General features: G+C 56.2%; 1 protein-coding gene across 3 annotated transcripts in view; it reads right to left on the reverse strand.

The window, feature by feature from the left end:
• Positions 1-15,823, reverse strand: part of GAS6 (growth arrest specific 6) — a 33,543-nt gene extending 17,720 nt beyond the window's left edge. Inside the window, exons 1-4 of one of the 3 annotated variants that reach the window (XM_027065288.2) lie at positions 15,551-15,818; positions 15,158-15,324; positions 4,273-4,297; positions 2,838-2,900 (exon numbers count right to left, since the gene is read on the reverse strand). In XM_027065288.2, coding sequence (XP_026921089.1) covers positions 2,838-2,900; positions 4,273-4,297; positions 15,158-15,324; positions 15,551-15,629 — 334 coding nt within the window. In that variant the 5' untranslated portion in view covers positions 15,630-15,818. Of the gene's footprint in view, positions 1-2,837; positions 2,901-4,272; positions 4,298-15,157; positions 15,325-15,550 lie in introns of those variants that run through there. The other 2 variants (XM_053218244.1, XM_053218250.1) reach the window with 2 other exon arrangements.
• Positions 15,824-17,625: the final 1,802 nt, after the last annotated feature.

Consider the following 17,625-nt stretch of genomic DNA (forward strand, 5'->3'; position numbering starts at 1 on the left):
ATAATGGACAGTCAAGCACTCAGCTCTGCTGCCTCACGGCCACCAAATGAGACAGCTGTTGGGAAGGAACCATGAAAACAGCCTAAAGTTGCCCGAACTGTGCTGCGGGTGGAGAGGCCTGCAGGAGCCACTCCGGGGGCGCAGGGGGCGGTGGTGCAGGTGCGGGCAGGGCGTGTGTCCTTCCCGAGTGACAGGCCTTGGGTCCTTGTCCCCAGCTGCCTTCATACACACCCCAATAAGGACGCACTGTATTTGCAGGTTGCCCCAGACTTCGGAAAATTTAGAGGCACAGACGGTGTGCAGTCAGGCACCCACGGAGGATGACACATTTGACCATAGCGCACAGTCCAGAGAGACTGGGCATGGGGGTGCGTAGCGCCGCCACTGCATGAGATCTGACCCTGGTGCCAGCTCAGGAAGCCCCCTTTCCTTCCTCACCCCAGCCGCCACCAGAGCCCAGAGCCTCAAGCCCACTCAGAACGCATCTTTGCTATTCAAACAATTCCAGGCCCTCTAAGGCCACAAAATCTCTCACGTGGTACAACATGGCCCAGGACTCAATGACTTTAAATAAATGCTGTTGGAACAAGGGTGCACCTCTCTGGAAACAACGATCTTCACGCTGTGTCAGGAAGCATGGATAACTAGGTAACTTTTTATGATTTGCAGAAAAGGGAGCCTGAACCCAGGAATTAAATACTTATGGGGGTGCCGGGGGGCTCGGCCTAAAACCCAGGAATTAAACATCTACGGGGATGTACAGTGGCTCAGTGAGTTAAGCGTCCAACTTCAGCTCAGGTCATGATCTTGCGGTTTGTGGGTTTGAGCCCCGTGTTGGGCTCTGTCCTGACAGCTCAGAGCCTGGAACCTGCTTCTGTGTCTCCCTCTCTCTCTGCCCCTCCCCCATTCATGCTCAGTCTCTCTCAAAAATAAAAATAAACATTAAAAAAATAAAGCAATCTCATCAATTTGGAGACATAATTTAAAAGAAAAAATTGGTTTAGCAAATTAACAACAATAAAAAAATTGCTAAAAACAAAAAGCCAACATGACATGAAACTAAAACTGCAATGACCATGCCCCTTGGAGAGGCCGAGGTCACGGGCTGACCCCTGGGAGGCTGAGATCATGGGCTGACCCTAGGGAGGCCAAGGTCACAGGTTGATCCCAGGGAGGCCGAGGTCACGGTTGACCCCAGGGAGGCTGAGGTCACGGGTTGACCCCCAGGAGGCCAAGGTCATGGGCTGATCCCAGGAAATAGGCTGACCCCCAGGAGGCCGAGGTCAAAAGCTGACCCCAGGGAGGCCGAGGTCACGGGTTGACCCCAGGGAGGCTGAGGTCACAGGCTGACCCCCGGGAGGCTGAGGTCACGGGCTGACCCCTAGGAGGCCGAGGTCATGAGCTGACCCCAGGGGGCCGAGGAAGGGAGCCTGCTCCAGGTTGCCAATGATGCATGGGCATGGATTTTGACCACCCTGAGTTAACAGGCACTTGTACCCAAAATGACAGAAGCCAGTCTGCTCTGCACCTGCTATTGTGCCGCTGTCCTGGGGTCAGAGGGGAGCAGGGGCCATGCGGCCTCACCACCCTTCCCTCGCCTTCCTGAGTTAAATCAATCATTTCTTCTGCTCCCCTGAACCAGGGCTTGGGCCCGTTACCCAGGCCAGGCGAGTGGGGTGAGGCCCTTGGCCGGCACACGGACAGGTGGGTGGCTGGATGCAGCAGCACCACAAGCCAGGCCAGCCAGTCCATGAGCAGCTCTGGGTCCTCCCCTCCTGGGCTCCCCGGGGGCGGCAGGCCGGGCCTCAGGTGCAGGGGCTGCGCGCCCAGAGCCCAACTGCCCAGCACGTGCGGCGAACACACAGACACCTGGGCTTAGGGTCGACCAGCCAGCTCGCCGTGAGGAGCTCAGACCTGAGCCGGGCCCAGAGTCAGTCCCAGCTGAGGTGGCTACAGCGTTCCTCGCCAGCGAAAAGTCAGTGTTACTGAGTGATCACTTACATGATGTTAATAAGAATACAAAAGATGCATGATAAGCAGAGGGAAAATTGTGCGAACGGCTAACACATAAAGCTCAGCTTGACTCGGTGAGAAAAACATAAACACAAAGACTGGGAGTCACCCTTCATCATTTATACTGGGTGAAACCAAAAAGTTAAAAAAAAATGCACCAGCTTGGCAGAGATAAGTGGGTGGGCCTCCTGCTCGCGCTCGCTCGCTCCTGGCGTAATTCAGGCCCGAAATGAGAAATGACACTGGGCTTGGTGCTGTAGGTCCCGCCCTGGGATTCTGTCCTGCAGACACCGTCAGATGCACGTGAGATTTTATTTGTACTTGTCAAAAACCGGAGATAGCCTAGAAGTCCCCAGTTCACAGTTAATGCTACCTACCCGAGCCGGTGTTGCTGTGAACGTGCATGTGTGCCGAGCTGCACTCAGGGCAGAGAGAGGTTGGCACGCCCGTGTGGTAAGCTGGCATTTGTGCAAAACAAGAGACTGTGCGTATGTGTTTACGGGCCCCAGGATATTCTCAGATCTGGTAACCGGGGCCTCTGGAGCCTCACCAGTTGACCAGGAGGCACAGCCGGGGGCAAAGTGCTCGCTCCTCACACCCAGGAAAGGCTTAGATTTTATACCGCGTGCACTGTTCGCTTATTTAGAAAAACGAACCTCACTTGCTGCAAAGGGCAAGTTCAGTGGAAAAGGAGCAGAGCTCAGGCCGGGGCTGCAGCTCCTTAAGGTAATGGGGCTAGTCAAGGTCCCTGGAAAACCACAGCAGAGCCTGAAGTTACCCAAACCCGCGGGGCTTTGAGGGGAACAGCAGGGAGGCGGACTTACTCTGAACGCAGGCGGCGAAAGCTGGGCTCTTGCTGTGCGGAGGCCCATGCCTACTGACGCAGTCTGTAAGACAGATGGAAAGCAGGTCAGTCATTCTTGTCACAGGTGACAGACGACAGGACAGACCTCAGAACTCATGAGTCGTCTCTGAGCCACCTCTGGAAGAGGAGATTATTCACATTCCCTAGGTGCTCCAGCTTTTGTTATTAGAGATTTTAACGCTGGCAAGCAAGAAAAGGCCTCCCACTAAAAGGCTGAACTGTGTCCAAAGGTCTGTCTGCGGCCTCTCTGGTGGCATGAAGGACCAGGAACAGTCACTGGGTTTTCTGGTCACAGTCAGAGAGGTGAACCTTATTTCAAGTTGGTCTCCAACAGAACCCCCGTTGGACCCTGAATGTGGAAGTCATGATTTGAGTGTCCCCCTCCCCAAGCTGTCTGACAGGTTGGTTCACACGGGAGCTGGAGGAGGGGACCAGACACTGGAACTCATGCAGAACGGGTGTTGAGCCATTCCTGGACCTTCAGTAGGTCCCTGGCACTTGGTCATGCCCAGGAGGACTGGGGCCCAGGTGACCTGGAGGCAGCTCCCGGGACAGCTGGTCACCCTCTGCCCCTGGAAACAAATCCCAGACACCTAGGAGCAAGGCCTGCGGAGGCCAACAGGGAGCCCGGGAGTGGGCAGGTCCCCAGCTCTTCAGGGTCCACTATGGCACAGACCCAGAGAATACCGCTAAGAGGACATAAGGCCAACAGGAAATTCACCAAACTTAAGAAGGAACAGACCCTGGTGTAGGTCTGTCTCATAATGATGTACATCTTAGAAAAATCTTAGAACAGCATCAATTAAAGGAGTAGTTCAGGGAAAGTCCAGAGCCTCTTTCTGACGGTCCCTGGTCACTTGGCTGTCACGCGTCTTACTTTCTCTCCCAAGTACACTCGGGAGCTTTCTGGGGGCCACGCTGCCCGGTGACACCCCTGCTGGGCAGCCAGGAGCACCTGCCTGTCCATTCCTCTTGTTCAAATTAAACAAAAACATCTCTTACTGGGCTCAGTTCTGTTAAAAAAACACGGCAAATACCAACCACCATAGTCCACGGAGCAAAAGCTCTTCGGCATCTTCAGTAACTTCAGGAGTGCAGACACCCCGAGACCAACAGGTCTGAGACTCACTAAATCAGCCACATTCCCAAACAGCAAGCTAGCGGAGTCAGAACAGAGAAGCGGTTTGCAAATAACGGCACTGGATCGCGGTTGACGCAGATCGTGCTGCCGTGAAAGACACAGGCGCTGTGACCTCGTGCTCCAAGAGTCCCAAGCTCACCGTGTGAGTAAAGCAACCTCCCCAGGAGCACCTGCGGGACGGGCTGGCCCAGCTGACAGGTGACATGTCCACCTCTGTTCCTCTACAACTACAGAAGCAGCGATGCAAACTTACCTAAGTATCTTGGGTAAAAATAGTCCTGTGGAAAAAGAAAAAGAAGGGGCGACAGTTTACTGGCATGGCCTGCACTCCCCACACAGTGCCCACAGCAGCTGGCGGAGGGCCTCGCCTTCCTCCCCAGTGGGCACAGACAGGCAGGCACCTGGGCGGGGCAGGTGCGTGAGGAAGGCGGGGAACTCTCCACAGCTGGCTCAGTGACAGCAGGGCAGAACCACCCAGAAAGCCACTTTACGCCTCAAGGACCATGGCGTGAGGAAGAAGAGGGAGGGTGCGGCCCAGGCCGCTGTCTCGGCCGCTGCAGAATGATGTCTGCCTGGACCTTCTGTAAGCGGCAACGGGGATGTCATTTAAGGGACCCAGTGTCTCACAGGAGGCGGAGGGCCGGGAGGAAGATTGTCTGGACCCTCGCTGACACCGGGCTCCTCCCAGAAGCATGCAGACCCCGCGGGGCCATCCACACGCAGGCGCTGACTTGCACCGACTGTGTTTGTACAAGGAACTGGTGCTGGGCGAGGTGTGGAGGGTGCAAGGGAAGCAAAGGTCCTTTCCGTCCGTGACCGTGAACTAAGAGCGCTGCACCATACCAGCTGTCTGCCAAATACTAGGACCACTTGCCCTGTCTTGGCCAGCAGCAGAGAGCAGCTGGAATTGTCCCCAGGGTCATTGGCCCCACCCGTCCACCATCATCTCTCACTGAGGGTCAGTCACAGCGTGGCTTAGCCCTAGATGCTCCCCTGGACGGGACCAGGTCGCTACACAGCAGCACCCACCGAGGAGGGGTGCCCACTACAGGTGCTGTGATTGTATGTCCTTCCATCTGACCCTCACAACCGCTCCAAGGTCTTTTCAATTAACCCCGTCATCAGAGAGGAGGAAACCGAGGCTCATGACGGGTCGTAGAGTTCAACCAAGGTTAGGAAGCCAGGTCGGGCTCCCAACAGCACACTGGGATCCAAAACCACACTGAGAGGAGCTGGTGTGTCATCTGCAGTGATGGGCCCCCACAGTTAGCTGGCCTCACGCCATGGTCTGGCACCTCACCTGGCCCCTTCCCTCGCTGTTTACAACACTTTGCTAAGACACCCATCAGAAAGTCATTTTCTGATAAAGACATGACTTAGACTCTTAACTCCTTTAAAAGAAAAGTAATGGTCAGAGCAAGTTTGTATTTCAGCTTGTATCACGGTTGTGAAGGTGACATTCAGGCAGGTGTGACAGAGGCCAGGTCTGGCAGGCAGAGCCACACAGCCAGGGCAGGGACACCCCTCCCCACCAGCATCCAGAGGGCCCTGACGGCCTGGTTTCACTTCTCCATGCTGCTTTCAGTCATGGACTGGCCACTCCCAGACAGGAAAGGCAAGCGAGGCCAGGCGCACTCAGACGAAGCCCCCAGAGCTGAGGGCAAGCAGACAGGGACATCTGCCGGGTTTAGAGGGAGAGCAAAGGCCACAGACTTTGTCACAAAGGGAGGGGCTCTGGCTCTGAAAGAAAAGACTTAGGATGCACGATGTGTCCACTCACAAAACCAAGAATTAGACTACGAAGGAACTAAAGACACTGAGGATCTGTGAGCAGAGTTCCCAGTTGTCATAGACGTGGCACCTGCCACAGGAAAGCTATTCTGTATGGTCATAAATGTGGCACCTGCCACAAGAAAGCTGTTCTGTATGGTCATAAACTTGGCACTGCCACAGGAAAGCTGTTCTATATGTTATCCAGAAAGCTGTATTATATTTTTCAAAGCCCTATTACTAGCTATTTGTCATGTGTTTTAACAGCGATTGTATTGTTCTGGAAGAGCCTCGCTGACCGAAAAGCCATGTGCCCTTCCCTTAAGTTAATCACACCCATGGGAATGTGGTTTCCAAAACCATTGGGCCATAAGCTGGTGACAATTTATCTTAATTTGTGTGCTTGATTTATTTGGGGTGAGAGGGGTGCTCATTTGGCTGGCAATCTAGGACAGAGATGATTAACCCCGAGTAACAGCAAAGCTAAGACAGATGCACCTAAAACCACTATGCGCTCTCCCAAGAGAAAGAGACATTTCTAATTGTCCTTCAACGTTCTGACCAAAGAGGAAGACCTATGGAAATCTCAGTGAATGAAGGGCACTGGACACAGAACAGAGAGCCGGCCCCACCTGCACCACAAGTTGGCCACACATAAACTGTGGCCTGAGGCTCAGGAGCTGGGCTGACTCCCATGAGCATCACCCTCCCAGTGATCCACGGAGCAGAGGCCACAGTTCAGGTGGCCAGATTCAGAACCAGGGATCGGTTGCCTACAAACTTACCCTTTCTTTTTGACCACACAAGGAGGCGTGTGAGGGCCTGGCTGGGGTCAGGAGCAGGGAATGGGCAGACCAGCCAGCAGGAGGCCAAGGCCACCCAGGTTGGAAATGAAGCCGTCTGTCACCTGGCAATCATTTTTCTCAGGAGTTTGCTTCTGCTTTACTTAAACAGCTAAAGATACAAAGAAGTGAGCAAAACTGCAGGCCACTAAACTGCCAGCTGAAGATCCCAGAGGGGAAGGTATATGCCTGATACCTGGCCTGGTGCTGACTATCCCTCAGAAGGCCCTCAGGAGCCATTGCTAAATGGGTGAATGAATGATAGATGAATGGATAGATGAATGGAAGAATGAGTAAATCGATGGGTGGTTGGATGGGTGGCTGGCTGGCTGGATGACGGATGGATGGATCAAAGGAAGAATGCATGGATGGCTGGGTGTATGAATGAATGAACAGGCAAACGTAGAGTCCTACAATTTTCACTGAGTTGTTGATTTTATTTATAACAAAGCTAAGCACACTGGGAGAAATACCTAAATCGGTGCTCTCAGCTTGTGTCTTCCAAAACTCAGAAATATCAGTACTACGTTTCCTCAAGCTTACAAACTGCCAATGCATTTTTGAACTTAGATCCTTAGATGAACTGCCATTTGCCAACCTCTTCTTCCACCATTCATTCCAAGGACCCTACTCTCTGAGGGGGCGATGAGACATGGTGCATGTGTGATTCAACAACTGAGTCGTCACTCCTACTAGTAGGGACTGCCCGTGAGTGAAGTGGCCCCGTGTGGAGCTCACACCCCACCTACGGGGAGCACCTGGTTCTGGGAGGATCAGTGTGCTGGTCTTGGCCAAGAGCCCACTGGCCGCACACCCTCACGTAAATGGAGTTGGGTGCTCCAACAAACCTGGCCTTCCCTGGGATGCATTCTCCCATGCTCCTGTTCCCTGCAGGTTTGTAAACACAGGAACCTGTGCCCAAAGCACCTTCAAGGCCTGAACCCAATGACAGGCTCGGTCCACTTGTGTCTAACATGAGGCCTAGCAGTTTGCTCTGAAACCACAGGATGATGTTTCTGTGAGACGGTCTCTTCCACGTCTGCTCCTTAATCGTGCCGTCACCCATCTGGCCCCTTCGCTAAGAAGGGGAGCACCAGAAAGGACAGCAAATAGGTGGCTGGTGAAATCCTCGACAAGTCCCATCTGCAGACAGAACCTCCCACCTGCCTCTGCCCCATGCTGACCACCGGAACCCTGGTCTGCCACACGGGGTCTGTGCCTCCAGAGTCTCCCATGTGGCAACAGTCAAGAGCATCAGGGAGTTGCCCACCCTCCCCGTGGGGCAAGGTTGCGTGTGGGCTGTCCACCTGCCACTCGCCCCTCTCCTACTTCGGGACAGTCAGTTCTGGAGTTGGAACTCCAGAAGCTGTGACCACGACGAGCTCCTTGCCCGGCAGCCTGCCCAGCCTGCTGAAATGCCCTCCAAGCACCCAGCCTGTGCACCTCTTCCCCGGGGCCTTCTGAGGCTTGGTGGGGTTCTTAGTGGTCTCTCTATAAACTTGACGCTCTGAGAGCAAATCTGCCTTCCAAAAATGGTCAAAAACCACACAAGCCTAGTGGGTTAAAATGCACATTATTAAGACAGAAACATCACCTGGGCTCACAGTGTGAACTGAGCACAGTTGCCCTCTTGTAGCTCATGAACAGGACCACATGCAGCTGGGAAGGTTCTAGAATTTGGCAACTGACACCTCGTACGTGCCTTCACGTCCAAACTACTTTAACTCTTCGAGCTCCTCCCAGGCTGGCGCAGTCCCTGCAGGGACAGGGTAAGCCAGGGGGACCCAGACAGCTTCCGGCCCTGATGCTGCGGCTCACCTTCAGGGCAGGTGCCTTCTTCCTGCCCTCTGACGCATATGCAGGTTAATGGGAGGCTCACTGCCAGGAGGGCCGAGACACCAGCGTGTTAATGGACGTGGAAACTGCTTTGCAAACACATCAGCATCAGCAGTGCGTAAGTCTTTTTGGCGTGGAGTACCCAGCACTTTCATCTAGTTCACACGACATAATAGGAGGCACACATCGCAGCATAACAAATGGTCGTTACTTTTCAAACAGGAAATTAAGAATTTCTTACTTCCTTTAATAAATAACTGCCCGAAATTTTGTTTCCAAAACTCCTTACGCTATTTGACAAAGTGGGCTGAGACTCAAGCGTCACAATAACTGCTTATTTACGTGATACAAATACAAGGTGTCTTCCTGAGAAGCAGTCCACAACACTGACTAATCCTTTAACCTTAATGTTGTCTTGCTAGCAAACTTGACTTCTAAGGGAAATACTGTCCAAGTCACATCAACTTGAATCGTCATTACGGAGGCTTCTACTTTGCGGTAGCTGGAGGAAGTCACAACAACGGTCTCATAGTTTTTACGACGGCTCCCGGAGAGATTCCCAGCTATCGACGGGCAAGCTTTGGCCCCTCAGCCTGCAGGGACCCTGACAGGTTCTCAGTCCCCCAGGCCAGCATCACTCAGTCTGTGCATGTTTTTCTAAGCGTGGTTCACACAAAATCCCTCTGTCGTCTTCCCAAGTTCATCTCCTCTAAGATTCTCCAAACCAGGGGTCTGTTTAAGCACTCCATGAGACCAAAGGAAACACGGACACCCCCTACCTACCCCTGCCAGGCCCACAGGGCCTCCAGGTCAGCCCTGCAAGGAGGGGAGCAGGCCCCAGAAACACCCCCAAGGCCACAGCGCTCCCCTCCTTCCTGAGACGCTAATGTGCACGTGTGTTGTTAAAAATTCCTGTGGGGACAACACGCAGGTGCACAGATAAAAGCTGGGGACTGCAGCTCTGTGGATCTGTGCAGTGGGATTCCTGCAGCCGCACGCACCCCCACACCCCCAGAACTAGCCCCTGGCGCCCAGCACATACCAGCGAGATAAGCACAGGGGCTGAGCCAGCCGAGTCCCGGGGAGTGGTGAGAGCCAGCTGGAAAGCTGGGTTCTCTGGGCCCTTTTCATAACCAGCTTTAGGATGAATCAGTGCCCATGTGCGCGTCACCACGTAGCAGGCTGTGTAGACACTTCTCACCTCGGAAGGTCAATCACTTCAGAGTTAACATGCTGACCTTGGAGGCTGGGACCTGAGTTTCCATCTGTGTCCTCCCAGTGAAGAGTGAACTTGGGCAAGTCCCCACATAGATTCCTGGGCCTCAGTTCACAAGCATCTGGAATAAGGGCCACCACGTCCTATGACCTTGTGACAAACACTACTGCAATGTTCTTGTCTGTTTCTGGCTTAGGGAAAGGAATTTTAAGTGCATTTTGATGCCCCTCCGGACATGCTACATCATGGCGTGCACGTGAGGTGCACGTGAGATGTTCCACGCGTATCTGGCACAGGGTAAGCCTGGGGTGTGCGTGGGACAACCCAGAACCTGCGTCTGAGGAATGCAGCCGCAGCAATCATTCAGGGCGGGCCCAAGGTGACTCTTCCATCACAAATGGCTGGTCTGCTACGAGACAGGGCAGGTGGGAAGCACCCTCTCCTACTCCCGGCCCCTGGCAACTGCCAATAGCAACCTGCCAACAGGATCTTCCGTTTCAATCTGAAGCATCGTACTATAGAGGCATGTGTCCAAACCAGTCACCCAGGCGGCTGCACCTGCAGCCACGTCATGCCAGTCCTGGAGGATGCCCCAGCACAGCCTCAGTGGCCCCCGGGTGGAAGCAGAGGCCCGCCCCCAGGGGCTGGCTGATTCCAGCTGTGTGATTTTCATGGAGAGCAGTGTTTCAAGAAAAGCCCTGCGCAAACCAGGTCTATGTGGCAGGTTTGGGGGATAGATGTGGAAAACTGTGTATTACCATGGGCACTGATACCAGAAAGAAACAATTCTCAAATCTGACAAAAGAAGTCTGAGGAAACAAGTATGATAGTATGGGGTTCAAACTATCTCATTTGAACAACACATCTGTCATCGTGCGATCACTGGGAGCAGGCCGGATATTGTTCTGGAACTTCAAGTCCTCTTGAAAAGTTATTATAAAACTTCCAATGAACTGCACCCCATCAAGGTCCAAGTTCACAAGAACACGGCTCACAGTGGGGCCCCCGGACCAGCACTGCAGAGGCACAGAGCATTCCCGACGTCAGACACTAACCCCTGAGCCTCAACAGATGCTGCATCACAGAAACAGCTCCCAGTGCCAACCCACCGACCCCAGGGAAGAGGGGCATCGAGTGTGAAGACAGTGGGTCACCTGTCAGCATGACTGGAACACAGGGATGACCCGGGAAGTGTCTGGAAAATCCTGGCCCCAGCTACTTGGAATCTCAAGCAACAGGCCATAAGCATCGGAGTCTTAGAAGGCTGTTTTGCTTCTACAGTGTTTTCCAAAACGTCTTTAATTGGCTTTCGGCAGACGTTGGGCCACTGGCAAGGACCAAGTGTCATCCACTGGGCCTGGTCTGTAGAGGCTGAACAGCACAGCTGAAGTGCCTGCAGACGCCCAGGAGAGAACCCAGTGTGGGACAGCCAAGTAGGGCCGGTCCTGCCTCAGCGGCACCCCTGCCCCAGGCCTTTCAGCTCAGCAGCAGCCACCTCAAGACAAACCAGAACCATCCCCACAACGGCGAATCCAGCCTGTGACCAGCTTCCCTGTGGCCCCTAGGGGCGAAAGCCCAAGAAGGAGAGGGTCCAGGAGGGGAGGCCACGGTCCACAAGAGCTGCTTCCCTTGAGAACCCCAAGAAAGGAGATGGGCAGTGTGTGCGTGGGGCAGCGTATGCAGGCCACCTGCAAGGCAGCGGTGGGGTGGTGGTGGGGGCAGGTGGGCAGCCGGTGGCTGTCCTGGAGGTCACAGCCGGTATGTCACCTCCCCAGCCAGGGCACCCGCATTGCAGAGGCAAGTCGTGGCAGGGGTTGGGGGGAGTGGTGACCAGGTGCCCTCTTCCTCCCTCCCACCCTCCTACTGGGGTCTTCGTGAGACCCCTTAGGCCTTAGGCTGGAAGGTAAGACTTTCATCTCTGTAGGGGTACCTGTCCCCAAGCTGTCCTGAAAGAAACAGGGATCTCAGGAAGACAGTGTCCTTAGAGGCCAGCAGCACTGCAGGGCTTTGAAGCTGACTGTACCCATAAAACCCTCCACCAGCACCACCGGGCTCCCCCACATCCAAGAGACATGGAGGAGGTGGGAGGGGGAGACATGGAGAGAGACGGACAAGGGGGACACATGTGAGCTCAAGCACTGGCCGGCGGTCATGCACCTGTGACGTGAAGCCCTCCAGGTGCGCTGCTGGCCGTGCTGCGAATACTGTCTGCCCTCGAATTTAACGAAGTGCTGGGTCAAGGCCAGGGCCTGGAGTTTCTTTCCTAGCACCAGGTTGTGGCTGCCAAGAGCGGGTTCCCAAGAGGGGAGGGCTCCCAGGAGCTGGGAGGCAGGTAGGGTGGGGCTGGCTAAGTCTTTTGTCCAGAACCCTTTCCGGAAGCGAAGGCCGATTACTGAGATGGCCTCCGGCGTCTGGAACCCGCCAGCCTTAAAGGATTTAAGTAGAAGGCAACTCTGCTGGGCTGGCCAGCCGTGAGCTTAGGAGAATCCCAGCACAGAAGGGGTCTTGTGAATGGGAAGCGATACTGAGGACAAGCAAGGAGAGGGCGAGCCAGCGGGGAGCGTAGCATGTGAGAGGAAACAGATAGGGAGGGAATCAACTGTCCCTGAGCCCTGCAGAGGAACGTTAGCCCTGGCAACAATGGGGAGCCTGGGACACTCCCCAGGGGCCTGAGGAGTGAGGGGGAGGACTGTCTGCTCCCAGGAGGGAAGCAGGAGGGTGACCAGGATGTCAGGAAGCCCCCACCCCAGGCCCCCTTCCTTTCCAGCACAGGTGTGTGATAAGGCTGGAATCAGGAAGGAACCATTGTGCTAGCAGCTACCTGCTGTGAAGGTCACTTCCCTTCCCAAGAGAAAGACAGCCTAGTCAGGAACAATCCGGATCAGGCAGGAACAGCCCACCCAGCTAGCAGTCAGCACTCCAGCACAAGCCTCCAAACACCAGAAAGTACATCTGCAGCCCAGAGCTGGCCCTCCAGGTGCTCAAGCCCGCCCAACCTGGGGGGCAGGGCCCAGCTCCCGCACGCTCTCCTTGGGGCTCGCTCACTAGTGTGCCCCCAGAACCGCAGGATCAGAACCGGAGGGCAGTGGTGCCCTCTCTGCCAGCAGGCCAGAGCAGGACCAGGTGGCTGTGTATGCCTTCCACTGAGCCCGACCCTGAGGACAGGGTGGCCCCTTCCAGAGTGCCCCCATGGTGGTGAGGGTGACTCCTAACCCTAGCCTGGCTCCTCCCAGCATGCCACAAGCCAACGGCCAAACAGTCTTCACTGTGGTCTACACAAGATGCAAGGTACAGGTTCAGGTGAAGGGTTTGCAACCCAGCTGACCTTGAGGGACGACCCCGAAGTAGCTGGTGTAACCTGGGAAACTGGCAAATGAAGAGAAGGATGTAGTTACTATTGCCGCCAGGGACTGGCGAAGAGGACAGGATCCTGGAAAACCACGGACTGCTTTCCTATGAAAGAAGTTCACAAGTCTCTGCTGTAGGGACGAGGATCCCTGGAGGCTGGGGCGGCCATGACCTCCCTTGCAGGAATGCGCCCAGAGAGCACTGGCTGAGTTAAAATCATGGGTCCTGGGGCTTGGGTGGCGCAGTCGGTTAAGCGTCCGACTTCAGCCAGGTCACGATCTTGCGCTCCGTGAGTTCGAGCCCCGTGTCAGGCTGTGGGCTGATGGCTCAGAGCCTGGAGCCTGTTTCCAATTCTGTGTCTCCCTCTCTCTCTGCCCCTCCCCCGTTCATGCTCTGTCTCTCTCTGTCCCAAAAAAAATAAATAAACGTTGAAAAAAAAAAATCATGGGTCCTGAGCAAACACACTTTTCCTTCTCTTGCCTTTGTGTCAGACGTTTATAAATAAAGTTACGATTAAAACATAAAAGCAATTAAAATCAGCGAGGGGATTAATGCTCTGGGAAGAAGGATACTGTGGCTAACACACAGTGTGTCCAGGCAGCAAGGAAAAGCCAGGTCAGGCCCTGTCGTTCTGGGCAAGCACAGCCGGGAGTGGCCCCGGGGGTGGACAGTAGCTTCAACTCTTCTCAACTGTGAGCCCCCTCCCAGGGTCTCTGTACAAGGTCTGGGGAGCCCCGCTGCACCTGTCACACAGTCCTGCAACCGGGCAGGGACCTGCTGGCCAGGCACATGGCCCTGTTGCTAGGCCTTCAGAAATCCTCTGCAGGGGATGACTCATTGGGCCACCAGGTTCGTCATTAAAGAAACCGGAAAACAGGCCAGAAAAGACCAGCAGTGCTGCCCTTACAGGAAGATTGAACCGGTGCTGCTATTGACGTGGAAAGCAACGGCCCTGGAGAAAACAACCTTCTCAGGCCCACCCCACGGCAGCAACTCGCACAAGAATTGCTGGGGGCCGGCCATCTCCTCAAAGCTCGCTTCACAACGGCCTGGAAAGGGTTGTCAGGTCAAATGATGAGAAATACCAGGGAAGACAAAGCCTCTGTGGGCCCCACAGAGCTATCCATTTATTGCACACAGTGTTTATTTTATCCCAGAATTCTTTAGAAGAAACATTCCGGTAGAACCAAAAACGTCTGTGGAGTCACCCTGACCTCATGGTATAAAGCCCATCCGATTTGCACACTGGCACTCTCCAAGGGCATCTGCCCCAGGACTGATACACACGCAGGGTCCCGTGGGTCCCCTCCCGGGGAGGGCAGAGCTCCTGCACAGATGCTGAGTCCACACGGGCTGTTCCCTGCTGTTGGCTGCCTGCCGCCCCACACCCCCCAAGGACGTTATTAATAGTCACGTCCTGAGCCAGCACAGCCAGGCTCCCAAAGTCACCAGCTGCTTGTAAAGAGCACCTTGCTGAAGGAGGCCTCCACAGGGCACCCTGGCGGGGGGGCCCCCTGACCCCAGCCCTCCTGCCCACCCCTCCCACAGATGTCCTGGTCCTATTTCCGTTTTGGCTTTTGGGACCTGCTGTGGCAAGCGATCCCAGAGACCACGTCTTTCATTTCCTCTTTCAGGCACACAGTCCATACCCCTTGGTGAAGATCTAGGGGCTGCGGGCAGCCCACGCCTCACTTCCGGTCCATCTAAGGGGGGGTGGCAGGAAGCCCTTTAGGCTTTTACCCACTGTATTCCTCTTACATCTTAAACACTGAGGAGGTGTTGCCTATTGCACATTTCCCTGAAGGCGGCTGCCTTCAGAGGCCTGCTGACCAAGGTAATGGGGTCTCAAGAGGACCCATTCACGCACCTGCTTACAGCTGTGGGAGCACCTGGGGTCACCAGGAGAGATGGGGCCCAAAAGGTGTGCAGGAGCCTTGACGGTGGGACCCAGGGCCCCCCGCCCCCCCCCTCCAGCACTCCTGACTGGGAGACCTGACTGCAGCCCCGGCACCCCTAACACCAAGGCTGTCTGCGCAGCGGGGAAGGGGCGTCCCCGTGAGGCTCCCCAGCAGCGCGCACGGAGGATGTTCCCAGACCCCAGCAGCGGGACTGCGCGCGGCGCTCACCGTCTCGGGGTCGTTCTCGAACACCTCCCGGGCCTCCTCCTGGCTGCACAGCTCCTCAATGCATTCCCTCTCCAGGTGGCCCTGCTTGGCCTCCTCGAAGACCTGGTAGGCGCGTCGCTGCCGGGGCCGCAGGAACTGCGCCGCCTCTCGCGCCCGCAGCATCACAGCTGTCCGGACGCGGGCGGGAGGACGACGCCGGGAGAGAGCGGGGACGGAACGGGGACACGCCGTCAACCCCGCCCCGCATGCGCCGTCCTCTCGGCCGCCAGCCCCCCGGGGACGCGGCTGCGGCGTGCGGGGCCCGGGGGCGCGGGGAGCAGGCGCCCGGGGCGGGGGCGCGGGGAGCAGGCGCCCGCGGTGAGGGGGGGCTCTGGGGAGGGGCCCGGTACTCACTGTGCGCGGACTCGGAGGCCAGCAGGAGCACAAGCAGCGCAGTGCCCAGGGCAGCGGCGAGCGCGGGCGGCGGCGGCATGGCGGGGCCGGGCCGGGGCGAGCGCGGGGCGAGGGCCGGGGACCGCGACCGGGCCGGGAGCGCGCGCTCTCAGAGCGCCCGGGAGGCCGTGGCGAGCCGCGGGCGCCGCGGGGCGGTGGCTCCGCTCATCCCGTGCAGGCGGCTCTGAAGGTCACATCCCGGCGACGGCGGCGGCGGCGGCGGCGGCGGCGGCGGCGGCACCTCGGCGCTCGCGGCCGGGGCCGGGGCGGGGCGCGCGGGCAGGACCCGGCTCGGGGCCGCGCGGGGGCGGGGCGCGCGTGTTCCCAGCACCCACCCCCCGCCCCCCCGCCGGCTCCCAGCACCACCCCACGCGCCTTCCAGCACCCCCACCCCACCCCGCCCCGCCAGCTCCCAGCACCCGCCCACCCAACCCACGCCGGCTCCCAGCACCCCCCTCCCCCCACCCCAGCCCCGCGGAGATCAAAGACCCCGGGAGACCCGTCACCCCACCCGGAAGACGTGGCCACTTAGAGCGGCGGGTGCGTCCAAGAGAAGGAGATTCAAGTCGATGGCCGAGCCTGACCCGGTCGCGGGTAAAAGGAAGCAGCAAAAGCCAGGTGCCAGGTGACCAGGTGCCGCCTGACCGCTCACCAGACTGAACCCTCGTCCCGCCCCACCACCACCACCCGCACCCCAAATCTACCGCACTCTTTTTGGATTCCCCATTCCCGAGCACATTTTCTCAAGACTTAAAACCCCCGAAGAAAGGATAAACTGAGGCCAGACCAAATCCCAGCGAGGTCCAGGGAGCGAGAGGAGATTATTTCCTTTTGTAACCTCTGTCTTCCATAATGATGAATGACATTGAGGTTTCCCAGTAAATACTCAGGCTGAAAGCAACATTGTGCTTCTTCTCAGAGACTAAGACTTTCTGTCTCTGTCTCCGGAGTATTTCGCAAATTCAGGGGCCAAAAACACACAAACAAACAAAACCAAAACGAAGCAGAGGGCTCCCCCGGGGGACTGAAGCGGCAGCGAGGCTGGCAGGGGCCTGAACACAGCCCCCCCCCCCCCAACCCCCACCCCGCATGGTGGGTCACTGTGGTCCTCGTGCCGCGCGGGCTCTAGGCCCGAGTCCTGACCTCAGATTCCCCTGGCCTGCTGTAGTGGGAGAATGAAGCGTTGATGCTGGTCGATTCCCTGAGGTCGTGGTTTGAAGGTGGGGTTAATGAGCATTGACACGTTAAAGTCGGGGGAATGAACACTGGTGAGAAAGCTCTTCAAAGGGAATGCACGATTTAATAGGTAAGTCCTCTGCACCTGTGATCTGCAGTTGAGCTGCTCTCCCACCTCAGCCAGCAACGGATGAAAGCAACCTGGACGCCTTGGGCTTGGAAAGAGCATTTACTACATTAATTTTCCTGCTTGTTGTTCTTAAGGAGAACCTGTTTCAAGAACCTGGGTGGGGCAGTAAATTCTTCAGTGTGTATTTACACAGATCCTTAATTAATTAATCGTGCGTCTCTTATTTCCTAGGATTCTGAACCAGGTGGCCCGTGGATGCATTTCAGGAAGTATGCAAACTCCTACACATTGTTTGCAGTGGCTTTCTTCTTTCCTATTTGTGTGTGTTTGGCCAAGAGAGTTTATAGAGTTCGTGGGACTCTCAGAGTTGGATCCCAGTAAGAGTGAGTGTCATGGCCTCTTCCTGTCCCTCTGGGAGGGCCGTGCTGAGTATGGGCTCAGTGCTTCAGGTGACCAGGCGTTAGCATGATCCCAACTGGAAGGAGGCTTTCAGGCCCCCTGACCTGTCAGCCTGGACCTCAAGCCCCTCGCTGCTTTTCCCCGTTTATCCTTTCTGTTGACTTGGTATCACAATAACCCCAACAGCACCCATTATGAAGAGACTTGCTTTAATAAAATGCATTCATACACACTTGCTCACCTGAGTAACTGTAGAATACAGGAAGCAAATATAGGGAGCGAGGGAGGGTGTCTGACCCAAGCTAACCCCAAGACCAATGCAGAAACTTTG

This window comes from Acinonyx jubatus, chromosome A1 (genome assembly GCF_027475565.1).
Source record: "Acinonyx jubatus isolate Ajub_Pintada_27869175 chromosome A1, VMU_Ajub_asm_v1.0, whole genome shotgun sequence".
NCBI lineage: Eukaryota > Metazoa > Chordata > Mammalia > Carnivora > Felidae > Acinonyx > Acinonyx jubatus.